The 12,092-nt window shown below is 47.2% G+C and overlaps 1 protein-coding gene across 4 annotated transcripts; it reads left to right on the forward strand.

Moving 5' to 3' along the window:
* LOC122923920 (survival of motor neuron-related-splicing factor 30) lies at positions 1 to 11,704 on the forward strand. Of its 4 annotated transcripts, none has more exons than XM_044274784.1 (7): positions 1 to 129; positions 4,368 to 4,487; positions 6,315 to 6,457; positions 7,903 to 8,064; positions 8,668 to 8,827; positions 9,331 to 9,339; positions 11,337 to 11,704. In XM_044274784.1, the coding sequence occupies exons 2-7, from the start codon at positions 4,368 to 4,370 to the stop codon at positions 11,472 to 11,474; spliced, it is 732 nt and encodes a 243-aa protein (XP_044130719.1). In that variant the 5' UTR covers positions 1 to 129; the 3' UTR covers positions 11,475 to 11,704. The 4 variants fall into 4 exon arrangements, with proteins under 4 accessions (XP_044130719.1, XP_044130720.1, XP_044130722.1 ...); XM_044274785.1 differs by having other exon boundaries at positions 8,668 to 8,821; XM_044274787.1 differs by lacking the exon at positions 9,331 to 9,339.
* Positions 11,705 to 12,092: the final 388 nt, after the last annotated feature.

Here is a 12,092-nt window from a genome sequence, read left to right on the forward strand (position 1 = left end):
CTCATCCCATCACCATGACAACGAGCATCAACCACACCACGTGACTCACAAGCCGGGACTTCACGTCCCGGGTTCTCGCGAGATCACATAGTCTCGCGAGAAGAAGCTGCGGTGAAAGGAGCGGAGACGGTGAGTGAGGCGCGGGCCTAGATATCTCGGGGATTTTTCATTGGGAGCCGCTAAAGGGAAGAGTGAGGGCCACAGGCAGAGGTGCCGGGCTGGGAGCAGCGGCCCTGGGTCTACCGGACGCCGAGGAGGCTGCCCTGTCCTGCTTCCGTCCGGCGCGCTCGGTGTAGGCCTGAGGGCCGCCATTATAATCCTCCAGTAGAAGCAGCGAATACAGACTCGCTACTGACCGACGGCCCCGGAATATGTATAATATCACCCCATTATGGCCACAGCCCCCCCATATCTACCCCTCAGTATTAGTCTCTGCCCCCCCCATATCTACCCCTCTCTGTATCAGTCTCTGCCCCCCCCCCATATCTACCCCTCAGTATTAGTCTCTGCCCCCCCATATCTACCCCTCAGTATTAGTCTCTGCTCCCCCCCCCATATCTACCCTCAGTATTAGTCTCTGCTCCCCCCCATATTTACCCCTCAGTATTAGTCTCTGCCCCTCTCCCATATCTACCCCTCAGTATTAGTCTCTGCTCCCCTCCCCCATATCTACCCTCAGTATTAGTCTCTGCCCCCCCCCATATCTACCCCTCAGTATTAGTCTCTGCTCCCCCCCCATATCTACCCTCAGTATTAGTCTCTGCCCCCTCCCCCATATCTACCCCTCAGTATTAGTCTCTGCTCCCCTCCCCCATATCTACCCCCCAGTATTAGTCTCTGCTCCCCTCCCCCATATCTACCCCTCAGTATTAGTCTCTGCTCCCCTCCCCCATATCTACCCCTCAGTATTAGTCTCTGCCCCCCCCATATCTACCCCTCAGTATTAGTCTCTGCTCCCCCCCCCCATATCTACCCTCAGTATTAGTCTATGCCCCCTCCCCCATATCTACCCCTCAGTATTAGTCTCTGCCCCCCCCCATATATCTACCCCTCAGTATTAGTCTCTCCCCCTCAGTATTAGTCTCTCCCCCTCAGTATTAGTCTCTCCCCCTCAGTATTAGTCTCTCCCCCTCAGTATTAGGCTACTTTCACACTAGCGTTCATGGGTCCGTTCGTGAGCTCCGTTTGAAGGAGCTCACGAGCGGACCCAAACGCCTCCGTCCAGCCCTGATGCAGTCTGAATGGACGCGGATCCGCTCAGACTGCATCAGTCTGGCGGCGTTCAGCCTCCGCTCCGCTCGCCTCCGCACGGACAGGCGGACAGCTGAAAATTTTTCTAAGTTATTAATGCAGACGGATCCGATCAAGCGCAAGTGTGAAAGTAGCCTTAGTCTCTCCCCCTCAGTATTAGTCTCTCCCCCTCAGTATTAGTCTCTCCCCCTCAGTATTAGTCTCTCCCCCTCAGTATTAGTCTCTCCCCCTCAGTATTAGTCTCTCCCCCTCAGTATTAGTCTCTACCCCCTCCCCCATATCTACCCCTCAGTATTAGGCTACATTCACACGTCAGTATTTTTCTATAATCCGAATTTCGGTCCGTTTTTTGCGGATACTTTGTTCCTTTGTGCTGTCCGATTTTTTTTCCAGGACCCATTGAAAATGAATGGGTCCAGAACTGGTCCTGATCTGTTCCGCAAAAAACGGAACAGATCAGGAAAGAAAAAACGGACGTGTGAATGGACCCTTAGTCTCTGCTCCCCTCCCCCGTATCTACCCCCTCAGTATTAGTCTCTGCTCCCCTCCCCCATATTTACCCCTCAGTATTAGTCTCTGCCCCCCCATATCTACCCCTCAGTATTAGTCTCTGCTCCCCTCCCCCATATCTACCCCTCAGTATTAGTCTCTGCCCTCCCCCATATCTACCCCTCAGTATTAGTCTCTGCCCCCCCCCCATATCTACCCCTCAGTATTAGTCTCTGCCCCCCCCCATATCTACCCCTCAGTATTAGTCTCTGCCCCCCCATATCTACCCCTCAGTATTAGTCTCTGCCCCCCCCTATATCTACCCCTCAGTATTAGTCTCTGCCCCCCCCCTATATCTACCCCTCAGTATTAGTCTCTGCCCCCCCATATCTACCCCTCAGTATTAGTCTCTGCCCCCCCCCCATATCTACCCCTCAGTATTAGTCTCTGCCCCCCATACCTACCCCTCAGTATTAGTCTCTGCCCCCCCCTATCTACCCCTCAGTATTAGTCTCTGCCCCCCCCATATCTACCCCTCAGTATTAGTCTCTGCCCCCCCATATCTACCCCTCAGTATTAGTCTCTGCCCCCCCCCATATATACCCCTCAGTATTAGTCTCTGCTCCCCCCCCCCCATATCTACCCCTCAGTATTAGTCTCTGCTCCCCCCCCATATCTACCCCTCAGTATTAGTCTCTGCTCCCCCCCCCCCCCCCCCAATATCTACCCCTCAGTATTAGTCAGGTTTTTGTTCTGCATCGCTTGTGTGAAAGGCCTTAAAGTGACGTTACGCATCTTGAAGTGTCGCGCATCTAGACTCGGTCCAAGTCTCATTTTTCCTCGTGTCAGATATACAGTACAGACCAAAAGTTTGGAAACACCTTCTCATTCAAAGAGTTTTCTTTATTTTCATGACTATAGAAATTGTAGATTCGCACTGAAGGCATCAAAACTATGAATTAACACATGTGGAATTATATACATAACAAAAAAGTGTGAAACAACTGAAAATATGTCATATTCTAGGTTCTTCAAAGTAGCCACCTTTTGCTTTGATTACTGCTTTGCACACTCTTGGCATTCTCTTGATGAGCTTCAAGAGGTAGTCACCTGAAATGGTCTTCACTTCACAGGTGTGCCCTGTCAGGTGTAATAAGTGGGATTTCTTGCCTTATAAATGGGGTTGGGACCATCAGTTGCGTTGTGGAGAAGTCAGGTGGATACACAGCTGATAGTCCTACTGAATAGACTGTTAGAATTTGTATTATGGCAAGAAAAAAGCAGCTAAGTAAAGAAAAACGAGTGGCCATCATTACTTTAAGAAATGAAGGTCAGTCAGTCCGAAAAATTGGGAAAACTTTGAAAGTGTCCCCAAGTACAGTCACAAAAACCATCAAGCGCTACAAAGAAACTGGCTCACATGCGGACCGCCCCAGGAAAGGAAGACCAAGAGTCACCTCTGCTGCGGAGGATAAGTTCATCCGAGTCACCAGCCTCAGAAATCGCAGGTTACCAGCAGCTCAGATTAGAGACCAGGTCAATGCCACACAGAGTTCTAGCAGCAGACACATCTCTAGAACAACTGCTAAGAGGAGACTGTGTGAATCAGGCCTTCATGGTAGAATATCTGCTAGGAAACCTCTGCTAAGGACAGGCAACAAGCAGAAGAGACTTGTTTGGGCTAAAGAACACAAGGAATGGACATTAGACCAGTGGAAATCTGTGCTTTGGTCTGATGAGTACAAATTTGAGATCTTTGGTTCCATCCACCGTGTCTTTGTGCGACGCAGAAAAGGTGAACGGATGGACTCTACATGCCTGGTTCCCACCGTGAAGCATGGAGGAGGAGGTGTGATGGTGTGGGGGTGCTTTGCTGGTGACACTGTTGGGGATTTATTCAAAATTGAAGGCATACTGAACCAGCATGGCTACCACAGCATCTTGCAGCGGCATGCTACTGCATCCGGTTTGCGTTTAGTTGGACCATGACAGGACAATGACCCCAAACACACCTCCAGGCTGTGTAAGGGCTATTTGACCATGAAGGAGAGTGATGGGGTGCTGCGCCAGATGACCTGGCCTCCACAGTCACCGGACTGAACCCAATCGAGATGGTTTGGGGTGAGCTGGACCGCAGAGTCAGGGCAAAAGGGCCAACAAGTGCTAAGCATCTCTGGGAACTCCTTCAAGACTGTTGGAAGACCATTTCAGGTGACTTCCTCTTGAAGCTCATCAAGAGAATGCCAAGAGTGTGCAAAGCAGCAATCAAAGCAAAAGGTGGCTACTTTGAAGAACCTAGAATATGACACATTTTCAGTTGTTTCACACTTTTTTGTTATGTATATAATTCCACATGTGTTAATTCATAATTTTGATTCATTCAGTGTGAATCTACAATTTTCATAGTCATGGAAATAAAGACAACTCTTTGAATGAGAAGGTGTGTCCAAACTTTTGGTCTGTACTGTACATGTCAGAAATATTAAAAGAAAGAAAAAGGCTTCGGCTGTCTGGGCAGGCAGGGTGTGGTGGCTTCCCAACACCTGGAGAGCCACTGGGTGGGGAGTTCTGCATTACACTGCCCGATCCTCGTGTCTGACTCCTGATTTATTTTTATTTTTTTGCAGATGGCAGAAGAACTGGCAAAGCAGCTTGCAGGCTACAAAGCCCAATTGCTGCAGGTGGAGACGGCATTATCTGCCAATGGAGAAAATGAGGATTTACTGAAGCTGAAAAAGGATTTACAGGTGAGATGCTCAATCAAAGCAAACTGGAAGAAAGGGGTTGTGTACATATAGTGGGACTTACTTCTGTACTGACAAGTCCATCATGAACCATGGGTGTGTTGAAGATCAGGGATTTACAGCCCAAGGCTACATTCACACGTCAGTATTTTCCTATATCCCGATTTTCGGTCCGTTTTTGGCGGATCCGTTGTTCCTGAAAATGTTTCCGTATGTCATCCGTTTTTTGCGGATCCGCAAAAAACGGAAACATGTATAAATTTCAATAATCAAATAAAGTTGTTTGGATTTCTTTGAAAAAAAACCCCCCAAAAAACAACAACATTTGTTATGTGTTTCCAGGAACGGATTCCGCATAAAACGGATGACATACGGAATGACATCCGAATGTCTTCCGTTTTTTGCGGATCCATTGACTTTGTATTGTACCAGGATCCGAATTTTGCGGAAAAGAATAGGACATGTTTTATATTTAAACGGACATGCGGAACGGAACAACGGAAACGGACAGCACACATTGTGCTGTCCGATTTTTTTTTTTTTTCCAGGACCCATTGAAAATGAATGGGTCCAGATCTGGTCCTGATCTGTTCCGCAAAAAACGGAACAGATCAGGAAAGAAAAAACGGACGTGTGAATGGACCCCAAGGGCCATGGCTTTGAGGAGCTGCAGTACAGTCTTGAGGTTCCCCGAGGAGCTGCAGTGCAGTCTTGAGGTTCCCCGAGGAGCTGCAGTGCAGTCTTGAGGTTCCCCGAGGAGCGGCAGTGCAGTCTTGAGGTTCTTATACACCTTCAACATCTGTTGATACACTTGGTTCAGCAGATCGTGTCGGTGTTTTCAGAAGGAGGAAGCTTTTATCTCCCAGCAGAACAAAAGGATCAGGCTCTGAAATTCAACATGTCTGACCTTTTGTCTACCCCAACATGATCCGTCTGGGGAGTGTAGAGATCTCCCCATACACATTATGGGTTGCTCCATCTGGACATCCTGTGTTTTGTATGACTACTTCCATATGTAATAAAATGTTTCCCACTCATGACTCCTCCAGAGCACAAAGTCCACAAAGAGCAGCACGTGTGGACTCAAGGCACCACGTAATAAAATGTAGGAACTAGTGTTAGGGACCACTCATTAAGGCGACCTTGACGTGGTGAGTGGCTTATTACGCTTTGGCCAAAATGTACACCAATGCCTTATTCAACATCCAGCATAAAGGCAGGGCAGAGTGCTGGTTGCAGTGTGCGATTGCATTTTGTATTTTTACGTTTGTATCTGTATTTCGCCATAGCAATCTGCACCTGCTAGGGGTTGTGCGGGCTGAATCTCCCATATTTTTTCTTTGTACTACTGTTCCCCTTCAGCAGTTAGACAGAGTCCACAGAGCTTCCCCTGACGTTAACTGCTGGGGATTAGAATGGTCAGAACCACTGTTTCTGGGAATGTGGGTTGTGAATAAGGCTATAGCAAACTAGAGATTTCTGGGTTTTGATGGGACTGCAGCCAGCAGCGTCGTCCATTGAGCCTTATAGGCAGGACACAGGTTAGGAGTATATGCTGTAAATGGTTTAGGTGCTGCGTATGTCCACCACACAGGTATCCAAACTGTAAACTGACTGCACCTTAAACATTGCACGAAGGATGCTGATGAACGGCCAGAGTCTCATGTGTAAGTGCATTTTGCAGCCAAGCCCTCTCCTTTGTGGTGGTCTCCTCACCTGCATTGTACCGTGGTCCAGGCGTTATGCTGTAATCTTGTAGGTTCTCTTGTTGTGTGCATTTCTATGTGAATCTGCGGACGTGCACACATCGCCTTTGTTCTTCATTTTTAGGAAGTCATCGAATTGACTAAAGATCTCCTTTCATCCCAACCATCCGAAGCCCCGGAAAATGCGGACGATCTCACATCAACCAGTGGCAGCCTTTCGTGGAAGGTTGGGGACAGATGTATGTCTGTATGGACCGAGGACGGACAGTAAGTGGTAAACAAGACATTGTTTACGTTTACTATGAGGCTATTCAGTGAGCTGGTAAGAAGGGACGGAGCCAGGGACTGTGTGACATGTGCAAGGTTTTCAGTATTATCCCAGAGCAGGTGTCGCTGTTCGTCCTCCACAAAGATGGCTGCTCTGCTGCTGCAAGGTGTATTCAGACCAGAAACGCGTATAAGGGGAGGTCTTCCCATTCTGGTTGTTTATTATTTTAATAATGTTATATACCTTTAGGCTCTGTTCGCACCGTGTGCGCGCTCAATGTATGCATGCACTGAGATGTCTATAAACCAAACAGATGCTGTGCGTGTCTTTTTGGCTTCTGCCTGTAAATTCTACATTTATATGCCATTTTTCTATATGGGAAAGTTCTTCCTGTATACTACCCAGTATATATGCTTATATACTTACTATCATCAGGATAGGTCATCATTATCAGATCGGCAGGAAGTCTGACTCCTGGGACCCCCTGCTGATCAGCTGCTCGAAGAGCACTTGAGCTTCGTTCTCGGCCAGTGATGTCACTGTACATCGGTCACGTGACCTAGGTGCCATTTAGGTGAATGGGGCTGAGGTGCATACCAAGCACAGGCGCTATATGTTGTACGGTGCTGTGAAGAGAACGCAGCGCTCACAAGAGATCCAGTGAGCACAGTGGCCTCTTCAATTAGCTGATGGATGGGGATGCAGTGTTGGGACCCGCAACTATATTGAGAACGGAGCCCCGAAAGCGAAGGAGAGCGCTGTGAGCATGCGCAGCCGCCCTCCAATCATTTCTGTGGGGCCGCCAAAAATAGCCGAGCACTTGCTCGGCTATTGCTGTCTGCCCCATAGAAATGAATGGGAGCATGAGCCACGCATGCGCAGTGCTCTCTCCTTCACTTCTATGGGGAGAGGTGGGGAATAGCGCTTGGTGGTGGACGGACCCCGGGAAATCTGAGGTCCTCCAGCCACAGCGCTCCCCGCTCCGTTCTCGATATAGGTGCGGGTCCCAGTGGTGGGACCTGCACCTATCAGACAATGGGGGCATATCGCTAGGATATGCCCCCATTATCGAAGATGGGAATACCCCTTTAAGTGTTTCCTTTCCAATTTGCTTTATGTAGCCCCTGGATGTGATGTGAACAGAGCCTTCTGGGGGGGGGGGGGGGGCACAAGGTCATGTGTTCATGTAGAAAAGATGATCAAATCCACTTGGGTTTGTATATTAAAACGCGTGAAATCTGAAACAGATTGGGAACAGAAGCTATGCTGCGGATTTGTACCGATGTTAGCAGCCGTGTTCCTCTGCAGATTGTAATTTCTAAGACTGATGTGCTAGTAGTATGTTGGCCTAATGCACCAGCAGACTGATTGCACTGTATGATGTTAGCATCACTCTGTGATCCAAACCATTACTCACAAGCTTACAGCCATGATCTCTTTACAGGTGGTACGAGGCCGAGATTGAGGAGATAGACGAAGAGAACGGCACAGCGGCCATTACTTTCCTTGGTTATGGAAATGCAGAAGTGACCTCTCTGCTAAACCTGAAACAATTGGAGGAGGGCAGGAAAGCGAAGGAAGACAGCGGCAGCCTCCCTATGTCCAAGTGGGTACCTGTCCACATCTCTGACCCCTCCATATGTGAGGATACGACTCCATGCCCCTGACCCCATCAGCCTTGTCCATTACATCTATATGTTAGGATACCTCTCCACATCCCTGACCCCCTTCAGTGTTGTTTAGTACGTCCATATGTGAGGATACGACTCCATGCCCCTGACCCCCTTCAGTGTTGTCTAGTACGTCCATATGTGAGAATACGACTCCATGCCCCTGACCCCATCAGCCTTGTCTATTACATGTATATGTTAGGATACCTCTCCACATCCCTGACCCCCTTCAGTGTTGTCTAGTACGTCCATAAGTGAGGATACGACTCCATGCCCCTGACCCCATCAGCCTTGTCTATTACATGTATATGTTAGGATACCTCTCCACATCCCTGACCCCCTTCAGTGTTGTCTAGTACGTCCATATGTGAGGATACGACTCCATGCCCTTGACCCCATCAGCCTTGTCTATTACATCTATATGTTAGGATACCTCTCCACATCCCTGACCCCTTCAGTGTTGTCTTGTATCTCCATGTGTGAGAATTCCTGGGGGCCCTCGATCCTCTGACCCTACTTTCTTCTTCCTCTCCCTCAAGGAAAGAAATGATCGCCCAGCAGAGAGAATATAAAAAGAAGAAGGCTTTGAAAAAAGCACAAAGGATAAAGGAATTGGAGCAGGAACGTGAGGATCAGAAAGATAAATGGCAGCAATTCAATAACAAGGCGTATTCTAAGAACAAGAAAGGCCAGGTAAAGGTACTGATCTGAAACGCATTTATCCTAAGTAACACTACTTTAAAGGGAGAATTGACATTCAGATGCCTGGGAAAGTGTGGTGGCAACTCGCACGGAACCTAACTTTCCCAGACATGATCCAAGCACTTGGTTTTAGTAGGGTGGTGGCTAATAAAAGACTTTCATTACTATTTACTTTCAATAATCCAGAACATCTACTAATATGGCACCCCTTTATCATATCGGCTGTGTGGCATAGCCATCTGTTTGTAGAGCAGCTACTTTTTATTGGAACACCATGCCCTAAGCGATGATACGGGTTCTTTTTCCAGCCCGTATGTACTGTAATAGCTGTGTACAGAACGTCCTGGCAGTGTAGGCATGAATCCCTCAGTGTGCACTGGCCATTTGTGCCCTGCTTATGGATTACATTCCATTGTTTGCAGCTGACAGCAAGAGTAAGCAGAGCTAGAAGGGTGGATTCTCACACGTTTTTAATGACTTTTTTCCTTTTTTATCCCCAGATATCAGCTGTAAGTCTGAGGAAACTATGGAACACAGTACAATGATGCAGTTTTTGTAGTATCCTTCACATTTAGGGTCCATCGCTTTTAAAGGGAACCTGTTACCGAGATTTTGTGTATAGAGCTGAGGACATTGGTTGCTAGCACATCCGCAATACCCAGTCCCCATAGCTCTGTGTGCTTTTATTTTGTAAAAAAAAAAAAACGATTTGATCCATATGCAAATTACCCTGAGATGTGTCCTGTACGTGAGACGAGTCCAGCACCGCCCCGCATCCTCAATCTCCTCCGAAGAGGACGCTGTGTCGTCAGTGTTCCTTCCCTGTGCTGGCATCAGCCTCAGGTAACGAACTGCGCATGCGCTAGCATGTGCATGGCAAGATTACGGCGCTCTAGTTTTCTGACGTCTGAGAGCAAGGAGGAGATTCGGAGGATGCGGGGCGGTGCTGGGCTCATCTCAGGTTAATTTGCATATGTATCAATGTTTATTATTATTTTTTTTTACACAATAAAAGCACACAGAGCTATGGGGACTAAGTATTGCAGATGTGCTAGAGGCCATCTAGCAACCCATAAGCAACTCTTAGCACCATAAACAGGTTTCATGTTTGTTTTTTCCTTCCTGCCTTCCGGGAGCCATAACTTTTTTACTGTCAGTTCACCTAGCAGTCCGAGCCGAATGAGGTCTTGTTTTTGAGGGACAAGTTGTACTTTATAATTGCACCATACAGTGTACTGGGAAGCTGGAAAAAAATATTAATGGAATTGGAAAAAGAGTGCAATTCCAGCCAAAAGCTGAGTGAAGCGGGCACAGGCAGGAGCCCGCTCTGCTCAGCTAACCCTGGTATAGCCCATTGTTACATGGCTCCCATGTGCAGTGCCAACCTTTAACCAAGCTCAGTGGGCACAGGCTGGAGCAGCGATGTGTGCCTCTGCCGTGCACTGTTCGCTGCGGCCCCCATCTCTACAATGCAGAGTCCGTACTAACTGCAGAGACCCCCCCCCCCTTTTTTTTTTATATATATTATATGAACTATAAGCCAAATATTTATTAAACCAGTTCCTGAACAGGCACGGTTTTGTTTAGTTTTTTGTTCCCGATTTTGTTTTTTAGTACACATGGAGCTTTATTTTTTCATTTTTAATTTAAATAAAAAAAAAAATGTAAAGTCTGTTTTTAAATTTTTATTTTTGGGTAATAACACAACTCTATATTAATGATAAAAGCCCTCCACCGCATGTGGTGGCTTTAAAAAAAATAAATAAAAAATACTTTATTTTTTATTTTTGCACTTTTGTGCTCGTATAAGAACTAGTAGCCCCAGACTCCCAGCTGGCGCACCACTTCCTAAACTCTATCGACATCGCTCGTTCAGTGTCGATAAAGAGCGGTGGGGAAGGTAGGGATGGTAAAAAAAAGGCGTTTTCAATATGGAGAGCCCAGCTGTCACTGACAGCATTCTCCCTGCTCACCATTAGTTTTAAAACATTTGTGCAGAGATATATCCCGACCACCTGGACGTATATAGTTAACGGCAGTCCGTAAGGGGTTAAAAAAAGGCAAGAAATGTTTCCATATTTATCAAAATCACATTGATATAAAAGAAAAAATAAAGAAGAGGACCTTTCACGAGTCCGGACATTATCATATAACTAGCGGATTGTGGAGGGGAAGGTGACAGCGCTTACTATTTTCTATATGCGCTGCTCTAGTTGCCCACTGTGACCTCCCCCCGTATTGGTTTCCCGCCTGGTATGTGAGTCCATACAATCAGTACAAGGGAGGAGGAGACGGCCATTCGCAGCGGAGAGCGTCACAGCCGGGGAAAAACCAAAAGCTAATCTCCTTGGCTGTGACGCTCTCCTCTGCTATAAGCTCCGGACCCGTGAAAGGTCCTCTTTAAGCTAAATTGGTGGGGTTTAGTCAAAAGGGCGGAGGTTATAATGTCCTTGAGGCTGGCTAAGGACTGACTTTAATGTCATCTTTGTTTTCTGCTTTATTCTAGGTGAAGAGAAGCATTTTTGCCTCACCGGAAAGCGTCACCGGCAAGGTTGGGGTCGGCACGTGCGGCATCGCGGACAAACCAATGACACAGTATCAAGACACTTCCAAATACAACGTTCGGCACCTGATGCCACAGTAATGCGCCGGAGACCCTTAGGCCAGCATCTTCCTTTTTATTGTTCTATTTTTCTAAAACTAAATTATTTGTTGTCGTATGAGGAATAGCACGACTCCGTATTCATTATTCGTCCCGAAGACCTCAAGTCCTCCATGTAGAACCAGGCGATCTCTAAGGGGCTACATAGAGAAGTGTATGAGACGGATGCCGCCTGTGTACCCAATCCATGGGCTTGACTGAGAAGCCGTGCAGTGTACACCTAGATGTAATCAGAATCCGTGGTGGATTTAAGGAACGTGACGACATAAGCAACTGCTGTGAAATCAGCGAAAATCTGTGTTTTACAGCAGATTTTGGTGCAACGTCCCTCACCGAATGGCTGGTGACTTACACATTAATAGAGATGAATCCTCGTTAAAGGAAACTTTCTAATAGACTATAAGGCTCAGGTTCTTTCCACTTTAAAGATCCCTGCTTGCTGTCAGTGAACAACACGTACCACAGCAGACTGGATATTATAATTATACCCAGTCCTCTGATCAAGAGCACAAATCTCATCTAGATAGTTTGCTGTAATATGAGTTAGTTGGGGTCCACACGTGGTGGAAATGTTTGTTTTGGTTTATCTTTTTTTGCGAA

The sequence above is a fragment of the Bufo gargarizans genome, unplaced genomic scaffold (genome assembly GCF_014858855.1).
Source record: "Bufo gargarizans isolate SCDJY-AF-19 unplaced genomic scaffold, ASM1485885v1 original_scaffold_2057_pilon, whole genome shotgun sequence".
NCBI lineage: Eukaryota > Metazoa > Chordata > Amphibia > Anura > Bufonidae > Bufo > Bufo gargarizans.